General features: G+C 32.0%; 2 protein-coding genes and 1 long non-coding RNA gene across 4 annotated transcripts; 1 reads left to right on the top strand and 2 right to left on the bottom strand.

The window, feature by feature from the left end:
- Positions 1–1224: 1224 nt before the first annotated feature.
- On the bottom strand, positions 1225–11357 carry NTMC2T5.2 (Calcium-dependent lipid-binding (CaLB domain) family protein). Its single transcript, XM_018116424.2, has 9 exons — positions 10229–11357; positions 9679–9920; positions 7970–7988; positions 5306–5514; positions 3784–3893; positions 3551–3649; positions 2404–2854; positions 2177–2311; positions 1225–1411 (listed from the first exon to the last, which is right to left on the bottom strand). The coding sequence occupies exons 1-8, from the start codon at positions 11017–11019 to the stop codon at positions 2223–2225; spliced, it is 2010 nt and encodes a 669-aa protein (XP_017971913.2). The 5' UTR covers positions 11020–11357; the 3' UTR covers positions 1225–1411; positions 2177–2222.
- A 5165-nt stretch (positions 11358–16522) lies between these two features.
- LOC108660952 (uncharacterized) lies at positions 16523–25096 on the bottom strand. Of its 2 annotated transcripts, none has more exons than XR_001926722.2 (2): positions 24949–25096; positions 16523–16781 (listed from the first exon to the last, which is right to left on the bottom strand). It is a non-coding gene; the product is annotated as an uncharacterized LOC108660952 (long non-coding RNA). The 2 variants fall into 2 exon arrangements; XR_016024554.1 differs by lacking the exon at positions 16523–16781 and adding an exon at positions 22618–24628.
- Positions 16775–24841, top strand: LOC18610065 (tobamovirus multiplication protein 3). Its single transcript, XM_018115867.2, has 11 exons — positions 16775–17174; positions 17496–17586; positions 17681–17733; positions 17828–17920; positions 18028–18099; positions 21089–21161; positions 21336–21381; positions 22167–22230; positions 22313–22366; positions 22644–22721; positions 24372–24841. The coding sequence occupies exons 1-11, from the start codon at positions 17022–17024 to the stop codon at positions 24462–24464; spliced, it is 870 nt and encodes a 289-aa protein (XP_017971356.1). The 5' UTR covers positions 16775–17021; the 3' UTR covers positions 24465–24841.
- Positions 25097–26256: the final 1160 nt, after the last annotated feature.

The following is a 26256-nucleotide window of genomic DNA, read 5'->3' as shown; positions in this document are numbered from 1 at the left end:
TCTTTTATAATAATTTTAATTATTTTTAATTAATTTTTAACATGATTTGATAATAATATTTTTTAAATAATTTCAAATAAATTAAAATGATTTCGATTTTTTCTATTTCACCATTTAGACAAAAATTTTAAAATTAAATCTTAATTTTTCTCGTTTACCAAATATTGTTTACCCCGTTATCTCAAAAAGCAAATATGACATCATTTACTCATAGAACCCCAAAATTAAAAAATTAAAATTAATTAGACATATCTGTATATTATAACATTGAATTTAACAACTTAAATCTGATTACGAACCGATAAATTAATTAATTATTAAATATTATATTACTGATTTTTAAACATTATGTCACTAATTTTTAAGTACTACAAGATTGATTTTTAAGTATTACGTGACTTAATAGTTACATCTCTAATTTTTAAGTATTGTGTGACTGATTTTAAACATTATGTAACTGATTTTTAAACAATGCTTAAATCACATAATACTTAAAAACTAATCACGTAATACCTTACTAACCAATTACGTAATATCTATCAACTAGTCACGCAATACTTAAAAATTAGTAGCTTATTGCTTAAAAGCTAATCACATAATACTCAAAAACCGATTACGCAATATATAAAAACCACTAAAACTACTGAATTTCATTTAATAAATCAACAATTTTAAACAATACATCATATTACATTTAATAATATAATCAACGAATAAACGTAACGAAAAATACTCAAAAATTTTTCTTCATATATAAAAAATCACTCTAAAATATTTAAAATGCTCAAAAATTTTTCTTCGTGTATCAAAAGTCACTCTAAAATGCTCAAAATACTTAAAAGCTTTTCTTTTTAAAAAAAAATACTCCAGAGATGAATGATCTGGTAAAAAAAACTCAAAGGATATGAATCAATTTAAGACGAGAATCTAAACATATGCATCGATTTCATTAAAAGTAATTTTATTCAAAATTAATTTCTCGACTAAAAATAATTAAATTTATAAAAAAAACTATTTTCAAAAACACCTTATGCATTAAGGTATTTTTGAAAAGAATCCTAAATTTTTCATGAAATTTAGTCGGGATTGAAGTCTTAATGTTCATACCAAAACCTACCATAGTCAACAAGCTTCAATCTACCAAAATTAAGATATATATATATATATATATATATATATATATATATTATGGGAGGTAAATGAACAATTAACAGATATACAAAGTAAATCACAATTATAATGGCTTGTATAAAAATAAAAAGCCAAAAAATTTTTCCTGCCGCCAATGGAACACTCATCTGCTAACAATCATGAATAATCATGAATATACATAACGGTATCGCGCGTAGTACGGGAACGAAAATCTCCTTCAGAAGCCAAGATTAGATTTGCAAAACGGTTGCCTGCAAACCTGCCGATAGAAAACATAATTGAAGCGAGATTTAAGAATGAGATCAAACAAATAAACCTCGAAATCAAGTTGCAGGCGAAATGCAGGCTGAGCTATACCAAAAATATGATTCAAATGGAACATTGTAATGATTTCTTAGTACCTCCTAATTGAAATAAGCACTGCCAAAATGGGGGTTTGTCTCAATCTTGGCATCATGAATTTAACCAACTATAACCCAGATCTTGCTAATTATTGCAAATTTACACATTAATCTTGTTAAAAGGGGAAATCTCGTCTTTCGAAAAATATCATATTTATTACCATAAATTCAAGGGGCTACCGTCGTATAGGTAATCTAGTTTTTCCCTCCTATTTCTTTCTTTTTCTCACTTTTTTCTTCTACACAAAAGTATAAATTACATGGAGTCTAAATCACCTAGCAAAGTGAGACATTTCTCATTGGATTTGTATTATAAAAGAAAAGCCTATCAAGTATCCTTCCTTCAAAAGCCCCTGTTTTAATAATCATCAGTTTTTTCTCATTTGATTAAAAGACAGGTGTAATCATCTCTTACTTCTGAACAAGCTAATCAAGCTTAAAAGTGGTTGAAGTTTAGAGAACTTGAGAGAGCAAAACAAATACAAGCTGTAGACATGCCCAATGCAACCATACAAACTAGTCATGCCAAAAACCTGTTAACTGAAACAGTAAAATGATAACTGCAGGCAACAATTATCATAACCAAGAGAGAATTGAGAACCAAAGAGGCTTTAGAGAATTACTTGTTCAAGCAGAAGCACTAACACTTAGTTAGCCCATCACGTGATATCAAGGGTTGAATAAATTTGAGCCATCCATATTGATTGCAATTAGCACAAATATACTAGTAATCACAGCAAACCAGAATAAGGTTGATCCTGCAGAAGACAAAATATTGAACGGAATCAAGACAACAACACATATACACAATTGAAACTAACTCTTAGATACAGATATTTAAATGTCACACCTCCAGACACTTCAGAACCTTTATCAGAATCTGATGGAACTGATTCAGCATTAATACCACTTAATCTTGATTTCAAAGGCCCTGTTCTTGAGATGTCATCAACAAATTTGCTCCCTGGTTCAGATGAGACAATGCCTTGAAATTCCTCACTCACAATCAGAGCTGCTAGAACATCCATAAATGACTCTTTGTCTGTTTCATCTGTATATTGCTTGACACCCTGCTCAAATGACCCATTTGGTTCATCAGAATCAGACAATTCATCATCTGAAGCATCAGTATCAATGGATCCTGCCTCAGTTGTGTCATCTTCTTCATCCTCAACATAAGCTTTATATGTCAATCGAAGTAATATTTCTCCAGCAGATCTCTTTTGGAACACTCCCCAACCTCCTTGCAATACCAAAATCTTATCTGTTGGAACAGTGTCCTGAAGAGTCCCCAGTTCAACCTGAAAGTTTTAATGCATCAGATAACCACATTCATAGAAAAGGGAAAAAATTGACTGCAAAGCCATGCAATATATCATCAAGTGGCCTTTGAATACAGTGAAACATTATCATAAATCAATACTTAGCTGTTAACTAAATTCAATCTCAATCGAACAAGAAGCAGCAGCAGCATCACAACATGGACATCTACTCGGTGGACCATCCACCCCTTTCTCAGAAAGGACCAAGTATTCATCACCATATTCCTAAAATCTTAAGCTCTATCTAAAATACGTGTATTATGTGACACAGCAGTCTCAACTGGAAACTCTTGCTTTTCACCACAACAAATAGGTGTCAACTGCTATGCAAGAGATGGACCATCATACCTATGAGTCAATAAATGCCTTGAACAACTTGGTAGCCTTGCCTTACCACAGATAGCTGCTCTCAACTCTCCTCTCCACCAATCCTTAATCATTTAGAAATGAAAATATACATATATATATATATATATACATATATATATATATATATATATATTTGAGGAACTTTCCATTGTGTAGATTGTTTATATCCTTAAAAATTAGACTGGCAACTATTATAAGCGTCAATCCCAAAATTACATAACTATGCTCACGTCCAAAGATTATTTCAGCAATATATAGGAATATTCTACAATGATATACGTTGGTTTTACAAATAAACAAGTTTACCTCTCCTGCTCCAATTGTCAAATCAGTGAACCCAAAGGCGTCTTTTACTTGGATGCATAGTTTTTCTTTTCTAGGGTTTGCCACAAGTAAATGAAAATCCTGCCAAAATGACAAAAAATTTATCACTTAAAGAAATTTTAGAGCTTCAAATATATAAGTTCATCTATTTTGAAAAGTTTCATAAGAGATGATAGAATTCTATATTAGAAGAAAAAAAATGCTAGAAGCCGCACCTGATTCCAAATTGGCTCACCAGGAGGCCCAGTAATTGTAGTTTGACTGTTCTTTTTACTGCGTATAACTTGATCCCCCAAATTTAGAACAACATATGGATCAGTTTTGCCTAACAAAAACAGAGCACAAGTGAATATGGTGAATGGAAGTGAAGAAACACATGCTATAAAAGATTCTGCTAAGATATAACTATCAGAAGACCAATGTATTTCATCAACATTCCCTATCTAACATTGCAAATTCCCTGAATATAAACATTAGGCAACATTGATAGGTAATTACATCTCTGTTTCTCAGACTTGTCTCTTCACTCTGCCATACCCGTGTTGATAGAATACCAACACAAGGGTGGGTTATGTACTGGACCTTGAGCAAAAGTTTTGGACACTTTTCTTGTTGTGTTCTGAAAAAAGGGACAGAGAAATACTGATAGAGAGGAACCTTTTGTCTCAGAAAAGCGACACAGAACAAGAGAAGAGATAGGAGATAAATAAACAAAGCTCCAAAGATATTAATGGGGCACAATAACATTCTTTAAAAAGCACTGACCACAACTTTAAATAGGAGAGTAACTTGCTGAAGTTCATTAAGGTTGTGTTTGGTCAAGAATATGAAAAGTTTATACAAATTTTTCAATCCAAAGATTTGAGTTACACAACCCGCTTCAAATTTTTATCCCGCATCTTCCCATCCTTCCAACCAAGCAAAGTGTCAAGCTAACAAAAATGGGCTAGCTAACTTTAAACCAACTTGACAATAGATATATAAAGAAAACACACAACAACTTCTTGCCATTTGTCTTATACCCTTTTTTTTTTTGTTGTTATTTTCTTTAGCACCACTCATAGCTAGGCCAAAGCAAACTGAAATAATACTGGCCCAATCTATAAATACAGCAAGTTTTCATCCACCTTTTCTAGACTCATAAAATATTGCATGACTAAATACAAACATAGCTCTTCAAGGGTACTGGCAAGTATAAAACACTCAGATTATATCCCTAATTTTGGGACAATCATATGTCCATACCCATCTCCAGTTTCAAACTCATACCTTCACATCTCACGTTACAAAGTTTTGAGGAGTAAGACACTAAGATCCTTATCATATACACAACACCCATGCCTGAACTTGAACAACATAAAATTTACATGCACAGAAATCAGTACTTTCTGTTGCATATTAAACTAGAGAAGAGTTGAGCAAAAGGCATAACAACCTAGCCACTATTGCAAAACTTTCATAATAAATAGGGTTGACAATGTATTGTATCTAGAAATGTCTGACTTGGCAAAGAAAGAAAAGCACTCAACACATAGTAATCAGTAAGTGACAGGCTAACATATTTTCCAAAGCTTGTAGCAGCTTAAACCAAGTGTTGATACAGACATACTAAGCAAGAAAATAAAACATTGACAATGCATCAAAAAAGGTCAACAATAAAAATATATAGAAGTAAGTATTTGGTTTTAAAAAGTTAAAATATATCATCTCGGAGCTCAAATGAAAAACAACTCTTACCATAGAAAACATAAGACAGTTTCCTAGCATCTACAAGAGTCACAGATAATTCTCCAACAAAATCCTTGTTTTTTTCTTCTTGAATTTCTCCTGATTTCAAATCATTTGCAACTGGGCCAACAGCTTTCCCTTTTTGGAAATCCAATACAATCTTCTTTGGGCGAACAAATAGTCGAGGCAAATCCACAGTGAGAAGTTTTGTTAAAAACCTGAAAACAAATGTAGTCAGACACCATTTGAATACAGTAGTAGAAAAAGAAGATAAAAGAAAGCAGTAAAACCCAGAAGTAAACAAATAAAACCCTAAAATAACATGGAAATCATGAATAGCAAACCCAAAGAAAGCCATGTGTTCCATCACTGAAAAACCTTTACATCAGCTGAATGATTCATAAATAAAAATTGATAGTAATGGCAGTAGCAGCAACAACAATTATTAAAAATACTAGTTAAAGTTGCAAAATTCAGTTACAAAGCCACCCTAACGAATGCATAAAAAAGAAAATAAATAAGGAAGAAAGAAAAAGAGTAGTGACAAATGCCAAAATGACCTGATGCATGAAACTCAAATGGAAAACAAGTTAATGTTGTTTTAAGCCTCAAGAAATGTGATATACATTCCCAATTTATATGCTGCTAATCCATAGTTTTAGGGAAAACCAGATGAGAAGGCATGGGCGGACCTACCTTAGGGTGAGTTTTAATTTGTACTTTATATACTACTTATTTAGAGTTTTATGTAGTTATTTGATGCTAATGAGCCCACTAATTTTTTTTCAATTTTGTAGGAAGTGGGGTCAAAGACTCCAAGTTAAAGTAAATTTATCAAAAAGTAATTTACATAGTAATATTTAAATACTACATGGAAAGACAAAAATTTTCTTCTATAATTTAAGAGTTTATTAAAACAAAGTCAAAACCTAAATTTCTCTCTCCAAAAATTCAAATCCTACTCTTGAGACCAGGAGTGATGCTTCCTCTTCTTGGTATTTGGTTGCGTTTTTCACTCTCTCAAAACAACTCATCTAGGCTTCATTTGTAAGTAATTTTCAACTCAAATTAAGTTTTTAAATACTCCATGTCTAAATATTTTTTGATTAATTTGATAGTTTGGGTTCATAATTATAATCTAGCTAATAGAAAATGGTATTGCATGTCAAATAACATCTTGAAATTATGAGTCTTTTTTTTTTTGTAGATATATTGTTTGATTATTTGATTTTTGTATTTAAGTTTATGTGGTTTGTGGATGCTTGTATTTAGTTTTGATCAATGAATAGAAGATTGTCATATTGTTAGTTGTTGAACCTAATAATTTGCTGAGTAAGATCATATTTTATTTAATTCTAATATTTTAATTTATGCTAATGAGTAAAAATTTTAGCAAGTTTTTATAATTTTTGATAACAAAGCCATGAAAAGATATTTTAAAAGAAAAGAAATTGTCTCACAAGACTCAAATCCCGGACAACAGCAATAAAATTCTACTAATAATGGTATTCAACAATCTTCTAAGCAATATCGTATTGACACCACTCAAAAAATTTCTAGGTCCACCCCTGTAAGAAGGTAAATGGTGCCCTCCCCATGCCAAGAACAAAATTTCCGAGGCAATCATTTAGTAGAACCAATATCAAGGAAGAAAAGTCACCATCATTCATTTACTTTCAATTCAAAAATGAAAAAACTCACAGCCCGGGACATCTTGGCTGATAAACTCAAAGTGCAAGTGCAGTAATGAATTTAGGGTAAAAAGCAAAACGTAAATTATTTTTAAGCTTTAAGCAAGAATATGTATTTAGTATAAGGTTACATGTGCTAAGTTGAATGCTCATGTCAAAAGAGGGAAGGGAAGAACAATGAGGAGATTGGGGTAAACTATCAAAAAAGACCTATCTAGTAATGATCTTATTCAAGATATGGTCCTAAATGGACCACAATGGCAATATTGGATCCAAGTAGCCAATTCCCAACAGTAAGCAAAGGCTTGGTTGTTGTTAGAGCATAACATTTGCTGGATTAATAAAAACTTTTCAAATTTGAATTTTTCATACCCAGAAGAGCTGTTAAATTTGCTTGACTTGGGACATTGATAGAGAAATGCTGACATTTCATAAACATGAATACAAGACTGACTTCTGTAAAGCATCATACCATTGATCAAGGTATCCCATGAACATTCCTAAATAGAGATCTTGGTAAATACGAATTTTAGGGAAAAAGAATTAGATTAGAAGAATAAGAAATTGGCATATGATAGACTGGTGACAGTATGATGACACTTCTTAGCCAACTCCATTGCAGATTTAGGCAAGAAGAGTTTTAGGACTTAAGCCAGAGAAGCTAACACCAATATTATCCCTTAAATGAACCACAAGCAAACAAGTACGCTTCAAATACAAAATAAATTTCTTCCATTTGCCTCTATGTATCTAATTTCTGACATGTTCTCATTTCAAAACCTACATCAACCAGTTGGGAAATTGTAGTTAAGAAGTAAGAAATTCTGTAATGTAATGTCTCCAATGCAAACATTTTTCCAATCACAAACAAGAGAGAATATTCTTAACCTTCAAACCAGTATGCAAAAGATATAAAAATGTTCACAAGCCAAACCAGAATGCTTGCATAAATTACAAAAGCGGTGAAAAGAATAGCACTTACATTGACAGAACAGGAATTGCTGGTATTGCCCAGAGCATGCACAAAGAAGAGAAAGAGAAACATGTATCAGCATTTTCAATGGCAGTTAGCACATAAAAGAGCAATCCCTAGTCATTTTTTATTTAAAACTTTAACGACAAATGAGAGCAATCTCCAAAGAAAAGAAGACTTCAATGAACAAAATCACATAAACGGATGTCTCTTGATTTCTTAGTTATGTAATCAAAATTTAATTAATTAAATATTCTCTAAAGGAGACTAGCATGAATTATTTTCTTCTGTTGCCAGCCAGTAATTCTTTCTTCTAACCCTTTAAATCAACTATGAAATGCACAACTTAATAGGTAACGAGCAAACCTGAGAAATTGAAGAAAACTAAGTAATTTAAGCTCTGCTCAAATTACCAATTACTTTAAATCTGCTTAGACTACCAGTTGCTTTAAACAGGAAAAGAAGAATATTTTGACAAGAATTATTTTAAAATACTAAGAAATGGGTGTGGGGGAAAGCAGTAGAGAGAAAAGAGACATCTTACTTTGTATTGATGTACTTAGGCATTTAATTAAGGACTAAACTAATAAACCCTAATACGATAAAAGGTCTGCATGTCTGCAGCTTTTCTATACAATTAAAGAGCTGTAATGGTCCCAAAACAGCTCATGTTCCCTTTACTCATAAGATGACATGTGTCTATCAAATATTTTCCAAGCTCTTTCTCAGGAACATCCAGCGGCCTGGCCAAGATTCCTCTTAAAAGTGGCGAGCGCTAGTCAAAAGTCCATCAAATTGAGAGAAAAAATACATATGAATTCAAAGTTTTCTCGGGCATCAGAATCTTGATATAAGAATTCCATTGCTGGAAATATGAAACTCAAATTGCTATTCAAGACTTCTAGTAATTAGGTAGATTAAAATTTTGATCTGACATCAGAATACTTATTTTCAGATGCATTCATGCCCTGCCAAGGGTCCTTGCTCCTGGTTTTAAAGACAACTTAACCCTTCCCTCAAATTCACATGTTTCCAAGTGATTAAAAGTACTCAATCGGCAAACTCACAAACTAGGTAGTAACTCAATGAGTTCACCAACAAAAGATAGATGAACTTTGGTGAAGAGAGAGAATTTACAATAAACTTCAAGGGGAAAATGTTAAAGTTGATCAATTACACAAGTCAAACTTAAAGTCATCTTAGAGCTCATTTCTTCAAATTCCTTATGACATGGACTATGACTATAACCTTTTAACTGGGTAGTTTTTTTCCAGCTTTTCAACAATCCTATTTTTCACGTCTAAATTTCAAGCTTAAAATGTTGTAAATGCACAACTGGAATGGGATTCTGTGTCCTATTCCTTTCCGAGGATATACATATTAATTCTAAGGGCCAAAAGAAGTCTAAATAATACCGAAATCATGTTTTTATCAAAAATAAAAGGTGTAACTGAAACAACTGGAAACTAAATGCCATTGAATCTATCTACTCAACTGATAAAGTTTTCTATAAAGGAGTCAGCTCCTGCTTAGCTTATCTTGGCAAAAGGCACACACCACAGATAAATACCACTTAACAGTACAAAATTTTAAAATTATTCCTAGTCTTCCTTGATTTCTCAATGCCACCTTCACAATTAACCTTTTTTAATCTGTACACTTAAAGATACAAATATGTATGAAATGTTGTAAAAAAGAAGGCCATCACAATTACATACCCATTAAGTTGAACAAGCGAAATGGTGACAACTCAAACTTGATCTTTGGAAGTGAAACGAAAGCCCATGAAACAGCTCCAACAAAAGGTTCTGTTGGTATCAATCGCAATTTCACCCAAAGTTCTCCATCAATATCAAAATCTCGAACACCAACTGGCACAACAATTGGAATAATGCCAAAATTTAATGACAACATCAATAACATGCGAGCACCACCAGTGTAACGAAGTCCTATTTGATACCTACATCAGAGTAAATGGAAATTAGTCAAATGCACTATTAAATTTGTAGGAAGGACCTCCAAAAATATCCTCAAATCATAGCACATTAAGCATCAAATCTAACATTATACGTGTATTGAACCTCCAAGCAATAGAAAAACTATTTTATACATCAAGAACACTTTAATGTTGATAATTAGAGTTTCGACATATATATTACACTTAGGAATCAGCAATCATAGACAGTCCAATAACAATCAAAGAGCCTTATAACAAGCAAATGAACAAAACCAAACACTATTGCAGCTTTGAAGTGGCAAAAAACTCACTGCAAATCATTGACTCGCCGGGAAGTCCTACGCTCAACATTCCTAACTGACAAAGGCTCATCCCCTAAAGAGAACTGCTTAATTTCCACTCTCTGAACGTAATCAGGCTTCTTCAGATTATCAATAACAGGCTGCAACAACCCAATAATCCAATTCTCAATCCCACCTCTATAAACTTTCCACAACTTCCCCAACACCATATTAACCCACTCAACTGACTCTTTCCTTTGCAAATCCTTTTCCAAGAACAAAGAAAAACTGGTTGGAACTTGTGGCCAAACCCCTGCTCCGATTCTACCAGCTTCCCCATCTAGGTTCCCCAATTTGCCCCTCCTTTTCCTAGAAGTCCAGATTTTATCAAAGGCAACCCCAACAAAAAAGAAAAAGACAAACAACCCAGCAACGTTACGGTTAATTGGAGGGGAAGGGATTGGGTGGATAACTCCTAACTGGGTCCTTAACTTGTCAACAATGGGGTCTTGTTGGAAATTAGTAAAATTTGAGCCCATTTGGATTGAAGATTCTTGACTTTCCCCGTCCAGAAATTCATTTGAAAACCCTTTGGCTACAAGGTTCCTAGCCACCCTTACATTAAGCTTGTTGGGCTTTGGTGTGGGAATTGCACAAGCAAGAAAACAGAATTTCCGGTGTGGGATAAAGAAAGTGATGAGTTGGCTTCTGGGTGGTCGTTTTTTGTTCCTGGGGGATAAGGAGGGGTTGCTTTTACAAGGGCAAAGCGGGGGAAGGAGAGGGAAGCTGAAACTGGAACGAGAAGATTGTAAAAAGATCATTTATTATTGGTATAGGTAGAAAGATTTTCAGTGCCCCAGTTGCAAAGTGGGGATAACAGAAAACATAGTCGTTGGTGATAATAAACATGAATAAACCGGGGAATTAAATGAACTGGTTCTAGCAGCAGCAGGAAAAATACAAATCAATCAAAGATGATGGCTTGATTTTCTTTTCTTTTCTTTTCGCTTTGGGCGTGTTGACCTTCACAGTCTGAGAAAAGGAGAATTGCTGTTTGCAGTGGGAAGAGGAAGGGTTGAATGGTTGGGATTGTGAAGTTGTGATGCAAACTGCAAGAGAGCTGGGAATTTTGTATGTGGCAGAGTGGCACGTGGTCACGTTTTGCTTGTGTTTTTTAAAATAAAAAAAGTAGGCCATGGTCGGAGCAGTCTTTGGTTTTTTTTTTTTTTTTTCTTTTCCTTTTTCCGTCCACAAAACAGAACGTTTTGAACTCAATTATTAAGAATTTTTTTTTTTATAAAATTACATTCTCGAGTAAAAATTAAAGATAATTTCAAATAAATCTTTATTTTTTTATTACAGAAAATATGGAAAAAAACCGGTTTAAGTTCTTTTACTAGAAGAGCCTGTCATGTCCTTAACAAGTAACGGACATAAATCCAAGGGTATATTAATCGAGGTAATCATTCAGTTCCAATGGACAATACTGAGCCAAATTTACAAGGAAATCTACACACTTGTTGCTTTCTCAATATCTCTCACCCAACCAACCTTCTTGGATCAAAGCAATACCTTTAAAAACCGCGGCTTCCAATTCAACAACCAATTGATTCAACTGTAATCTCTTTGCCAGTAGTAAACTCTCTTGAATACCTTAAAATTTCGTTGAAAGACTATTCGTAGGGCTAATGTAGATGTAGAGGATGAAACCATATAATCCATTCTCCATTACTGTCCCATGTCAATCCACCTACGAATACACATTTGAGTTCGATTTATAAATACCATATGTATTAAGAATAAAGTAATTTGATTCAAACGGCTTCCACTTGACTCATCTGATCACCCTATTGTTACACTGCTTCCTTCTCCATGGCCTATCCAATTTCTCTAACTAGATGTGGAGATTTGTTCCACTACCTATTAAGACATAAATCAAGCTACTAGAAAATCAAAATATACCTCCCTTTCCAAAGTGTCATAGTAAATTGCATACTCCACCGCACATTATCAATAAAACTAGCTTTATTAGAACAATTTCTCTGAAATCTTTTTTTTTTAAATCTAAATTAAAAAAAAAACTGCCTCATCAATATCAAAATGTAACCAATAACTCCAAACCTCTTTTGCATAAGGGCAATTTGTAAATAAGTGCAAAGTCAACTCATTATCATGTATACATTAGAAACAAGTCGCATCATCTACTATCTTTTTCTTCATACTATTTTCACTAGCATTGAGTTTTTCATGAAACAAATTTCACATGAAAAATCGAACCCTCTTTGTACATTCTATATGCCAAATCCACTTGAGATCATCCTTAGAAATTTCAAGCAATTCTATCCAACTGACGACAAAGAGACATAAGGAGCAAAGCTGTCGACATAATGTAGGTTGAAATGGCATTCATAACTGATTGCACTGAGGTTCTCTTACTTCCCTTAGACGACACATTCTTCTTCCAACATACCATTTTATCATTAACTTTATCCACAATATAAGCATATAATTTAGATACTCGATTGTGGATAATCAAAACACTTAAGTATTTTTCCAAATCCTCAACAATTGGGATTTCACAATATGCATTTAAACAATTAGCAACGCACAAGAGACATTCGGAGAAACAAAGAGCTTTGATTTTGGCAAGCTAATGGCCAAGCCTGAAGCTGCAACAAACTCATTCAAGCATCCCATAACAACCTCCATTTGTCCTTTATCGCCCTGTGCAAAGAGAAGCAGATAGTCCATAAAGAATAGATGAGATAACGCAAAACCTAAATGGGAGGCTTTGATTGTTTTCCATTTCCTCTTGTGAACTCTTTCCTATATCACATGAGACAACTTCTCTATACAAAATTTTTATTATTCTATTATGTTAATTAAAGTGTAATTTTATTTTAAATCAAATAAATTTTTATGAATAATAATTTATTAATTATTATTAATTAAAATATTATTTATAATATCCATGTGTCATTAATATTAAAAATAAAAAATATCATACAGCTATATCATTATTATACATTAATATGTCACGTCATAATCTATTATTATAACAAATGGTATTTTAGTTAATAAATAATTAATCAATCACTCAAAATAAAAATACAAAAATTTATTCAATATAATTAATATAAAAATAAAAATTTATTTAATTTTTTAAATAATTCATAAAATTTTTTACTATTATGTTAAAAGATTATAATCATAATCAAATAATTTTAAATATATTCATAATTATTATATTAAAAAATAATAAATTAATATAAAAGACTCAATTTTAAATTTTAAATATTCAATTACCCATAAAAATAAATATTTATAAATTTGTTATTGATAATTGAACAGTTTGACTGTTAAATAAAATAATATAGTTACTTTTCAAAAAAAATTAGTATCGTTGCTCGATTTGACTTGGCATTAAAGAGAGTTTTGAGAACTACGATTAAAAAACTTTTTTAAAATTTATAAACCTTGAATACGACTTCTACGGGCTTGTCTGGCAGCACCAGTGGTGGCCAGCGCGGTGCCGCTGGGTCATCGCTGTTACCGCGCCCTTGTTCGACAAAAGGGTCCGGTGCGGTTGAGATCATTTCTAGCCGCACTGGAGGGTGCCATTGGGTCATTGCTGTTGTCATGCCCTTCTCCCGCTTTCCCCGTTTTGCCCCCCATAGATTTTATTTTTTACCTTTGGATAAATAGTGTAAGGGACAGAACTGGTCGGTCCCTTCACTCACAACCTTTGGCTTGTCCATATAGCTGTTTTTCTTTTTACGTATTTTAATTTTTGAGTTATTATACTTTCTACTGCTTATTAACTATTTAATGTAATGAATAACGATATTTTAGTACTATGATAAACAAATAACTAAAAAATCAATAAATAAATATATAAAAAATTAATTAACTATTAGTACTAATTAATGCTCAATACTAATTGTTGTTTTATCTACGACAATATTATTGAAACATATCAAAAAAATAGTTTTTTTCCACTTATACGTATATGTAATTATTATTATTATTTATTGGTTGAATTTCTTGTAGCATTTCATTTGTCAAATAATCACAAAGTTGTAGTTATACCCAATTTTTATTTAATGTCTTTAATTATCATTTTCTCACTTTACCACATTGTTTTTTTAATTGGATTTGATGATAATTTTGTGTATATATCTTTGAATCCCTTAATTATATTAATTGAGATTTATTAACTTTTTCCATCAATTTTTTTTAATAAAAAATAAAAAATTACATTTTAGTTTGGATAAAAGAATAAGTTAAATCGTGAAATTAAAAATTAGATAAATATTAAATTCTAAAATGAGCATTTAAGGTAAAATACCTAGCTTATGTAAAGATTAAGATCATCAAATATGAGACTAATTTAATGGTATAATTTTATTTATTATTTATTTATTTAAAAATAAAAACAAAGTTGACGTCTAATGATTAGAGGTGTCAATATGAATTAGCCCGTCAAACCCGACCCAAGTTGTTGTGGGTTGAGAAAAATATGAGCTGGGTTGGATCAGTTCATTTTTTATGTGAGTCATCAAAACTTTAGCCCAATCCACCTATTGCTAACCCATGGGTCGAGTTGGGTTAGTTTTTTTTTTTCAAAAAAAATATTTTTATAATTTTACTTAACAAATTTTCTATCAATAAAATTGTTTTATGATTTAATCCATAAATTAAATAATAAAAACATGTTACAAACAAATAAATTACACTAAATATAAATAAACAAATAAATTACATAAATAAAGTTTAAACCATCCCATAAACATAAATATATAATCAAATAAAAAAAACTTCAAGACTCATTTATTTTCTCCTCAATCCTCGTCCTTAAGTAAAACATTTAAATCAAAACTTCATGACTCATTTCCTCCTCAGTCCTCATCCTCAAGTAAAACATTTAAATATTGTTTAGACAGCAACGATGTCTCAAGATTTGAATCATTATCAATTTATCATTTAATATTCATTGTCATAAAATAAAAAGAGATAATAAATTTTAATCTAAAGTAAAATTATTAATTTGATAAGTAAAGATTAAAGACATTGAAATAGATAAAATAAATAATATCATTGGTAATTATATTATTAATTTTATATAATTAAATATATATATAATTATTCAATTAATTAAAATTATTATTATTTTTTTCTTCTGACTCTTAGGGTTGGCTCGTCCTAACGCACCCAATCCACTAATCAGACGAGCTGACCCATTTAAACTCAATTTTAATATAAACTTAAATTTTTAAATTTAACTCACCATATATTCAATAAAAAATAAATCGACCTAACAGGCCAATCTCATTTTAACAAGTCTACTAATGACTATGAATGCAAGTGAAGCAGCAAAGCTTAAGCCAAATACAAGCTGTCGAAAACCTCGTTTTCGTTCATGGGTTAGTTCTACACTTCAAAAGCAAGTGGATTGTCTGTACAATTCACAACTGACTATTTCAATTTTCACCTTAGTCTGCTTGTGCCTCGGGGAACATGACAAAACGGATTTCGCTGTCCCTTCCACAAATTAAATGTACTTACAATTTATGGTTATAATAATAATAATAAAACCACCACAAATCTAAGAAAAAAAAATTGACAAATAGTTTATCAATAAAGTTTTTTTACCTTATTAAGAAATATGATATTATGATTAGTGATCAAACATTTTCTTTTACACAAAATTTGTCACATGGAATAATATTTTCGCAAACAAAATTTTACATTAAAGAGAATGTGTATTACTCGATTAATTTTGAAAAATTTTAAAAATTACTTATTAATTTTTTTCGCTTCTAAACATACACCATGTTTGATTTTTATGAAAATTAAAGTAAAAATTTTTTAAAAAATTAAGGTTAAATTAATCTTATAGAAAAAAATAATTTTTGACACTTGGGATAGCACTAGGTGATATTATAATAAGTGGATTTATATATATAAACATGCTTAATAAAAAGTAATCTATTTTTAGTACCTATAATTTTGATTACATAAAGAAAGGAGGGTTAATCCATCTACAACTTTTAATATAAAGGAGTTTCAATTCATCTTCATTACTTTTCAATATATGCATAAATATCATTCATATATAAAAAACATTTAATTCAACCATAAATTGTGGACTTTATATAATGATTAAAATTTTAAGATAAAGTCTCAAATTTTAAAGATCAATGTTAAAGGTTCGAAACTTTATTATAAAGCTTTAATTAATTTTAACAAGGGTTTATAAATACTCGTTATTTGAACTTTTATATTAATAATTTATTTATTTATTTATTTTCTTAAAATCCATAATTGTAATCAAATTTGAACTTGGTTCCTTTTCATTCATTGCCACCATTTGTATATGTCACATGTCGTTCGCAAGTCAAGTGCCGGTCACTTGAAGGACACGTAAGATCATTCATTCACATCCTGTCACTTCCGAAACAGAATACCGGCTATTACCGGTAACTTCCAGAGACCAACAAAATTAAAGATAAAAAATCACCTCTTCGTTCCTCTCCCACGCCTCTCTTTTCGCCGGCCGTCTTTGCTCTTTTCTAATTATTTTCTGGCAAGAAAAACAAAAAATAAAAAGAAAAAGAGAGAAAAAGAAAAATCCAGAAACATAATTTCATATAATTTTATTAGGATTAAGATTTGGATTCCTCTAATCGGCTTCACACAAAAGAACAGGAAAAAAAAAAGGAATTCAATCAAATACAAATTCGGGTTTTCAACATTAATTTTGAAAGAAGAGTAAAGAAAAGAAAAGAAAAGGAGAGAGAGAGAGAGAGAGAGAGAGAGAGGGATGGGGCGTTACAGTGTGGATGAGGCGGTGATAGCGTACAAGCTGAAGGACGCATCCGATTGGTGGCGTGACGTAAACGATTCACCGCTCTGGCAAGATCGCATTTTTCACATTCTCGCTGCTCTTTACGGTCTCGTCGCCGCCGTTGCTCTCGTATGCCCCTCCTCTCTTTCCATTATTTTATTAATCTCTATTTATTTATTTATTATTTTGTAAGTAATTAGGGTTTAGGTGTATTTGATTGCTAGGAAAACTGATGATTACAGCTTTCAATTTAAAATAGTTTTCCATAGTTGCTTTCTCCATCTTTTTAATGTGAAAAAGAAAGTTCCAATCAAAGAAAACTAAAAAAGATTCTGTAAATATCACTGTTTTTGACCTAATATGAAGATTCTCTTAATGTTGTTGTCATGAATGGCGCTTATTAATTGCCAACTATGTTCATAAACTCGTTAATTTTGTTGATATTTATAGGTCCAATTGATTCGGATACAATTGAGAGTTCCGGAGTATGGTTGGACCACGCAGAAGGTCTTCCATTTTCTAAATTTTGTGGTGAACGGGGGTTTGTATCTGTTTTTTTTTTCCTTTAATTTTTTGTGGATTTTTTATTTTGAAATTCAGTTTATGTATTAACAACTCTTTCATTTATATGACAGTTCGCGCACTAGTTTTTGTTTTCCGTCGGAATGTGCAGAACTTGCATCCAGAGGTTTGCGACAATCAACCATTGCTCGTTTCTTTTTAAATTCATACTTGGACTTGATTTATTCATAATTTGTTGCTTGATGCTGCATTTCTGTTAGATTGTTCAACATATCTTGCTTGACATGCCAAGTCTAGCTTTCTTCACAACATATGCACTTTTGGTTTTGTTTTGGGCTGAGATCTACTACCAGGTTAGGTTATTGAGCTTGCCAGTTTGCCTCCACGCCCTCGCCGTGGTCTTTCTTATTTTGTACTGATTGAATTTATCTTAATTCTTCACTTTGCCTATTATAAACAGGCACGTGCTGTATCAACTGATGGACTGAGGCCAAGTTTCTTTACAATTAATGTGGTGGTTTACACTGTTCAGGTGAAATTTATGTTCTGTTATTTCAGTATAAGTTTCCACAAAAAGGAGAATGGAAGTTGGATTCTTTGTACATGGAAGCTAGTCATGTTTCGTAAAAACAGTACTTTTATATAGTTTTGCTTAATTTATTTATTCGGCTAATTTATTGCAAATTCTATAAATGTTTAGTGGGAAGGGTGGCAAATTTTGACCAAGTGATTGGTGCCGTTTGGTGACTCTGTAAATACTGTAACTGAGACAATATCAATAAGCTTATTTGTCAGAAAAGATCTTCCTTTTTCTTGGAGGAAGGATTTAAAGTTTGTGCCCCACGTGGCAAGATTGCATTACAAATTTCTGTTTTAATTCTTTTAGTTGTGTGAGAATCGAGTGAGGAAATAATCAAGGGTCCAATCTGCGGTGTCATTAGTTGAAAAACAAAGAACTTTTTCATATTTATGAGATGAATATTGGGCTTTATGATTAATTTAAGACCAAGCAACATCAAGGGAAAAGGTAAACTTAGAGAAGACCACGTTGATCAGAAGCAATGGGCTATCTTTTTGGACTCCAATTGGGCTGCATTGGTTGGAAGTATGCTTGTTTCTAGGAGTAGACTGGGTTTCTTTTTTCCTCTTTCTTTCTTTCTTTAATGAGAAGGTAGGTTATGATGAAAAACCTGATGAGGAAAAAATGTTCTATGGATATTCTTTTCATGTGCTCAAGAATACATTCCATCTACTTGCTAAGTAAACTTTAATTTAATTCTTTGAATGGTGGACTTTGCTCATAAAAGTGGGTGAATGGAAAATCTACAAAATTGGTTACAACTTATGGTAAAGCTGTTTTTAAATGGCTAGTAGAGTATTTACGAGCCATGCACTGCAGAGGGCCTAGTTATTGGGAAAGTTGGAAAGTGTTGTTGGCGCTATTTGACATGGGTCCCATGTATGATTGCTTCTTTTCATTTTGGATAATATATTCCACAATATTTGTATCTTTAGATTTTTTGTTGCATGTTCTTATTTTTAGAACTTTTTGGACTGTCGAACTCAAAGGAATAATTGGAATATATTGACTGTCAATGCTGTTATGTTGACAGCTTGGCTGAGACAGTGTCTAATTCTAATATTTTATTTAAATGAGTGAGATTTTTATCTAAGAAACTAAGTAACTTTGCTCCCTGTCATTTTTTCATTTCCTTTCACCCTACAAAACTGTCACCTGTTTTTTCGGCCTATTTTAATTCAAAACTAGAAATATCTTAGACATTATCAATGTCAAACAACTTAGATTTTGTCAAAAGACAGATGTATCTTAGGTGATACTTGTGCCTTTGGTAAGGTTGCTATGCACAATTTACACAGATTTTTTCTGTTGTTGATGATTTGTATTTCTTTATTTTGAATTGTTTCTAGGACTTCTCATGTTATTGTTATTGCTGTTGGGGTTTTTAAAGCTTATAATGGGGTCTTGTTCCTAAAAAGGGGATCTTGTCAATGGATATTAACATATTTGCCTCCATTTCCTTTTTTGCTTTCTCCCCCTCCTCTCACGGATGAAATTTTCCATTCTAGCAAATAAAAATTTAAACTTTTCGTTCATCCTCGTCAAGGTTTTCCTGGTTTTGCCAGTATCTTGTGACTGTAGTAACCCTGAAGATAGCGTACTTTGCAGCCAGATAAATGAAGCGAAAGTCTCTGTGGGTGGCTTGTGTTTTTCGTAAAAAAATGGCCTTACGAGTTTACTTCATATCCATATTTTTGTAAAGCACATTTTCCTTGAGTTTGAGATTAAAATAAAATGTATCCAAAATATTAGATATACCAGAGATTTTCTGAGACATGATGGAGGACTGCTTCATCAAAAATTTGTCTGGTTTAGGATTGCGTGTGCTGTACATGGTTCAGAACACCCAAGTCAGATCCTTATACTCCTTTTTTATATTTTGGGATAAGTAACTCCTTATCCTCCTTTTCTTGTTTTCTATCATATTTCACTGTTATTGTGACAATTTTTAGTTGAATTATTATTTGTATTTCAGTTTAGCAATGAGGCAAATGTGCCTTTATTCAGTCATCTGATAAGTTAAACCCGTTGTCTTCCAGCAGAGCTTTCTTGGTGTTTATTGTTTTATGTTGTACTTTGAAATTCTTTTTCATAGCTATTGCCTATATTGAGTCAAGTATTCTATTGTAAATACAGACTTGACTTATCTACATTTGTTGTCCCAGCTACCAATATAATGAAGCACTTATATGAAATTGCATGTGCTTTATGCAACAATTTATCCTTTTTGCCTTTTTAGCTATACTCTTGTCAATTGTTATATCATGATTTACGCTACTTGAAAGATGTTTTTAGCAGTGGCATCGGAGAGTTTATACTTAATAATGCTTCGTTGTTCAATTCATTGAAAGCCTTTTTTTCTTTTAGTGTTATTATTTGCTCTGACCTGTAATGTTTATATTTTTATTTATATTCTAAGTTACCTTCAACCTGTTAGGAATTATCATTAATTATACTTAATTACTTATATGTATCTACTTCAGTGCTCAAAGCTATGTCATTTACTAATGATACTTTGACCTTTTGCACAATACGTGGTTATGTTTTCGCAACACCGTCCTTTGCCTTAAAGCTTTACATGATTTCTTTTCCTAAAATAATGCTCATAGGCTACCCTGGTACTGGCCTCTAATTAACTATGAGTTGGTTGGATGACAGTTAAACCATAAAGTTAAGTTAGTAGGTCAGAAGACAAGATTTCTTTTGCTAGATCAGAAGGATGTTAATAGCCCTTGTTGTAGATTTTAGTAAAATTTGAACCTACAGTATATATTTTTCTCTGATAGAATCCTAGCAAGTTCAGTCATTTTGTCACCCTTTTTAGTAGTGTTGCATACTAGGATTTACTTCGGAAATATGACTTTTGTCAGGGTTTTAGTCAAGTTCCTTTTTTTCCTTCTTTTGTTGGCAATGTGTCATTGTTTCCATGCTGGTGTTTCAGATTGCAATGTGGCTGGTATTATGGTGGAAGTATATCCCAGTTTTGGTCATCTTATCAAAGATTTTCTTTGCAGGTCAGCCTTTGCTGTTTCCTTAGTAGATTTATTATAGTTACTTGTTGAGTAACTTTGGATGCTCTATAGTTTATTATGGATAACTACTGAGTAACTTTTGATACTTTATTGATATTAATCACAGAGTAAGTTGTTTCATTATTGAGTGAAATTCTGACTTATGCTTATTGGCAGGTGTGTCATTGTTTGCAGCCCTTGGGTTTTTACTATATGGTGGAAGGTAATTATACTGCCATTTATGGTATTGTTGTTAAATGTTTTAGTGGCATGAAAGCGTCAAAATTAGTACTGTTAGTTGATCGAAAATATTGAACTCCACTGGCACGTTTGCATCATTTCACAATTAATGTGATGTATTTCACATTCTATTGGGAATATAAAGATATTGTTACTTTTAACCTCCATATAAACAATTTGATTTCTATTTTAGAAAATGTCTACACATATGATTCACATGCAAAGTGCATGTGTAAGTTAAAACTTTGTGTATAACATAACTTCAATATCTGGTGTGGAAATTAAAAGAGAGGATCTTTCCTTGGTATAACAAAACCAGGAAGGACATAGGTGTGCCAGTCATTGTGCTTGTTACATACGGGATATCAATGAGTGTATTAAAAATGCAAATATGTGTTTGTGTGTGTGTGTGTAGAATGAACAAATAAAACATAACAATGATGCCAATTAACTAATATTATTTAAAATGGATTTACACTCGCACATATGTGCACACAACCATAGGCACTTACATTTTAGTAAACATATATACTCATCATGGATAATCCTATTGGCAAAGGTGTATGGAACAGTTATTATAAATTCTTGGTTATTTCACATGATTGAGGACCGTCTTCTTGTTAGTTAAGGTTGTGTGCATCTCCTTATTACAGTTGCGCTTGTTCATTTTTCAAGAGACAAGTGAGACCATATGATAAATATATCTTGAGTTTTATGTGAGGATGTGAGCATAGTAATGCTAACTAATAATATATTCAATTCTTGCAGGCTTTTCTTAATGTTGCAGAGGTTCCCTGTGGAGTCCAAAGGGCGGCGTAAGAAGCTGCAAGAAGTACATATTTACTTTGAAAGTAGTTGTGTTTTTTGAGTCCAAAAATTTCACCTTTTATTTACTCTATTTTTGGCTTGGGCAGGTTGGTTATGTGACCACAATATGCTTCTCATGTTTCCTTGTCAGATGCATTATGGTAGTTCACTCATTTCCTTTCCAGCTTTACTAATTGTACATATTTCAAATTGACAAGGTTACAGAAGCATTTTTTGTTAGACCTTTGTGAAACTTTTAAATACATATAATGTTATACCACTTTGGTTACAAAATGAAAGTATTTTGGTTGCTTTAGCTGCTAGTTGATTTAGATTGTCAATCTTATTGATCAATCAATGTTGATAAAAATAACATGCATCTTACTGAATTTCAGATCTTTGACTTTGCTGATTTATTGTTGTTGTTTTGTGTTCTAGATGTGCTTTAATGCATTTGACAAAGCTGCTGACCTTGATGTTTTGAACCATCCGGTTCTGAACTTCATATATTACCTGGTAAGTTTGAGAAATAGTTGTATTAGGTTGCTTATTTGCTAGTGGTTGAGAAATTCATATTGAAATCTAGTGTGGAGGTCGCTTAACCCACCTCGTTTATTTTGCTGCTTACTTCTTTTAGTTAAATATGATTGCTTATTTCAAGAAAGTGCAAGTTTGATTAGCAATTTACAAGTCTTAGCTATCATATTGTTATGTCAAACAATTACTTAGGTGCAGTGATGACTATATGACTGCTGAGTAAAATGTTTTATGAACAGCTTAAACTGTCATTTATCTTTCTTTTTTTTTCAACTTTTATGACTTTTGAGGGTGTCTGAAGAGCAGGTCGAGGGTCAGGAGTCATTTTAACATCATATATTGTGATGACGAAATGTTGTGTACAATTGGGTCAGTTATACCACCCTTGTCCAACTTTTATCCTAATTGCAAACGTGAACTTTAGGTTTTAATAGCTTTGTCAATGTAGTTTCATTGATAATTGAGAGTTATCCCTGCTACCTGTGTTAGTTTCTTCCAATGAAATTGAAGAATATAACTTTATTTATAGTATGTGAGATTTTTTTCTTTACATAATTGTTTAATTCAATAAAATAGAATTATTATGGTGAATTGCAATTATGATTCTGATCTTATTTTTTATGTGTATTTTAATTTTTGAATATAATCAATATATATGGCATGGGCCATTATTACCTCTGAATACAATATGGTGCGATTTGACTTTTCTATACTATTTTTACTGTATGTTACACAAATGCTTTATTTATCTACTACTTTAATATAGATAATTACATGCTAAGTTGGTGCACCACTGAGCAGTATCAAGTTTACAAAACAATCAAATTGGGTGCCAAACTTGATTATCTGCCAACCATTATTTTTTACATCAATAAGACCCAATGTACTTACAATTATTGTTCAAAAAAGGTATAAAGGGGATTTTGATATGGTGACTAAGGGTGCAATGGTCCTGTTCCATCAAGTTGTACAGAAAGCCATTTTTTCTCCAGTATCTTCTTGAATTTTCTTTACCATTTCACTCTTTCTTTCTGACAGGTTTCTAATTTTTCTTCATCTTTTCGCTTACTAAGTATCTCTGTTGAACATATATAAGAGAGTATGACTCATTAAGCAGAGGGGAAATTGAATGAATGAGTGTACTTTTATTGGATAAGAACCTATGTCCAACACAATATTCAAGTCTGAGCTGCCTAGTGTTTATCTATTTTTCTACCCAAATTGAGAGGAATTAGTGAAAGTTTAGGGAGGAAATCATTGCAGTTGACAATGCTTTACAGATTGTGATCTGTATTTGTCCTAGAAAATTGCTGGATGATATAGCTTAACAATGGTACAGTATGGGATTGGAAACCTACTTTGTGCCGAATGTTTATCTTAATGTGAATTACTAAATGCTAAAGCTCCTTACCTCACGGTTAGGAATAATCTTTTTTCATTTTTCTTTCCTCTTGGTGTTCTTTGTTTCTTGATTCTCTGGATTGAGTGTCTTTGCCTTGATTACCTTTGAAGGACGTTTAATATGTGGAGTTTATTTGGTATTATGGGATTATTATAATGTTGTTTCTTAATGTTAACTACCGAGATGGTATTTGAATCTTTTCAGTGACCTTTTCTTTTTCTGGGCAGCTGGTGGAGATATTACCTTCATCTCTGGTCCTTTTCATCTTGAGGAAGTTGCCACCAAAACGAGGTATTACCCAGTATCATCCTATACGCTGAAAGATTGAAGATGACTTATGAAAAAAACAAAGGGAATTAATGCTTGTAATGATTTCGGACATGGCTTGTGTACCTTGCAAAGAGAGCAGAAAAGCAATAGGGAAAGCAAAAAAACTGATAGTTTTGTGTTTGTAGTCACGAGCTGATCTTCATGGATTCTGAACCTGTCAGTTTGTTCAAAGTAAGGAGGTTGTAGATTCTTGGGAGAAATTGTGGAAATATGTCGTTGACTACTGGTATACGGTTAAATCGCCCGTTTGTTCTGTCTTGCATCTTATACTTGGTGCTATTTTGGTCCCATTCAGTGTAAGCAACAATGAAAAGGATGATGACTGAGTTTTCTTGAATTTTATGGAATGATACTCTAATTTGCTAAACTCCTAAATCTACCACCATTCTGTAACAGCTATCCAATAACATATATCTTGATAATGTTAAAGATTTCAGGAAGACATGAAAACATACAGAAACCTGAGAGACATACCTGGCAAGACTTCAATTGCATGGAACTTGATCAGGTTTTCTCTAAAAATAGGAAGAATTCTGTCTTGGATACTTTGATAGCTGGGTCCATTATGTGGAGAGATGGAAGATGAATTGTTTTGATTGTATAGCAGAGAATGAGGTTTCAATTGTGCGAGCAGGAGGATTAGCATTCAACAGGAACATATATAAATGTCTAATTTAGAAAGGTTGACTTGTTGATTGGAAGAAAAACCTACCATTCTTAAGTGTCAGCCTGCCTCTAGTCCAGTCCTTTTGACTGGTAGCTTTCTAACATATATCTTAGAAAACAGCATCCTTGTTCATCCGTTATACTAACAAGATGTTCAAGGCACTTCATCTTTCAATGTTCTTGTCTTCTTGACATGTACGTTATAGGTGTCTTTGGTTGGATCGAATGAACTCCAACCATACCCTAGTTCAAGAATTTCCCTAGCTAGCCTTACTCGTAATAGGGCTGAAGTTTATGTAAGAAACAACCCAAGTCCGAGCATGTTTCCTAAATAACTTTTTCAACCTAAATTATATTGATTTAAAATTTTATATCATCCTATTTATTAACACATATTTTGATATAAATTGTAACAATTCAAATATAAACACCATTGACTCAATAACTTTTTGAGTTTAATTCACATGGTTTTCAAAAACTTTAGTTCAAATTGAAAGTAGCGATTGATTTAAACCTTTATATAAGTATTAATAATCATATTCACATATAATGTAAGATGGGATGTCACAATATTCTAATACTGAAGTGTATTATTCACTCTATTCATAAGTCTAATTTGATTTAAAAGATGAATTTTAGTGAATTATTTTCTAACTTTTACCTTATACTTATCTAGAAATGATCATTCCTTAATTCTTAAGTTGAGAATAAGTTTTGCAACTTAAATTACACTTAAAAAGCTTCCAAATGAACTTATTCTAATACAATTTAATTTAAAATGAAAATTAATTATGATTTTGTGTGTTGGATGACTGTTTTAGCTTCTTTTAAAGATATTTAGGTCAAATAATTCATAAAGATTTGTCAATCTTTAAATTCTGACTTGTAGATTCTCTTCTTTTCAAACTACAGTGCTTTAGTACTCTTTTTTGACAGCTATGGTTTGCCAAATAAGAGTTCAAGGCTAAGACTCATAGACTGAAACCTTGTAAAATGAAGATACATTTAAGACGTGTTCGGTAAAGTGTAAGGGAAAGATGTTCCTTGTAATTTAAATAGCTGCAATCACTTGGTAGCGTTTGGTTGGATTTAGAAAGACGTAATGTACTTACAATT

Source organism: Theobroma cacao, chromosome 2, assembly GCF_053813885.1.
Source record: "Theobroma cacao isolate CCN51 chromosome 2, ASM5381388v1, whole genome shotgun sequence".
NCBI classification, from domain to species: Eukaryota; Viridiplantae; Streptophyta; class Magnoliopsida; order Malvales; family Malvaceae; genus Theobroma; species Theobroma cacao.
This window is presented reverse-complemented; position numbering and strand designations above follow the sequence as displayed.

Coding starts and splice junctions, on each gene's coding strand:
- NTMC2T5.2 (XM_018116424.2), bottom strand. CDS start 11,019: ATGATCTTTTTACAATCTTCTCGTTCCAGTTTCAGCTTCCCTCTCCTT. Junction 9,921..10,228: donor CGGCGAGTCAATGATTTGCA/GTGAGTTTTTTG, acceptor ACTCTGATGTAG/GTATCAAATAGGACTTCGTT. Junction 3,650..3,783: donor GTGAGCCAATTTGGAATCAG/GTGCGGCTTCTA, acceptor TCATTTTGGCAG/GATTTTCATTTACTTGTGGC.
- LOC18610065 (XM_018115867.2), top strand. CDS start 17,022: ATGGGGCGTTACAGTGTGGATGAGGCGGTGATAGCGTACAAGCTGAAG. Junction 21,162..21,335: donor ATCAAAGATTTTCTTTGCAG/GTCAGCCTTTGC, acceptor GCTTATTGGCAG/GTGTGTCATTGTTTGCAGCC. Junction 22,231..22,312: donor GGCGTAAGAAGCTGCAAGAA/GTACATATTTAC, acceptor TGGCTTGGGCAG/GTTGGTTATGTGACCACAAT.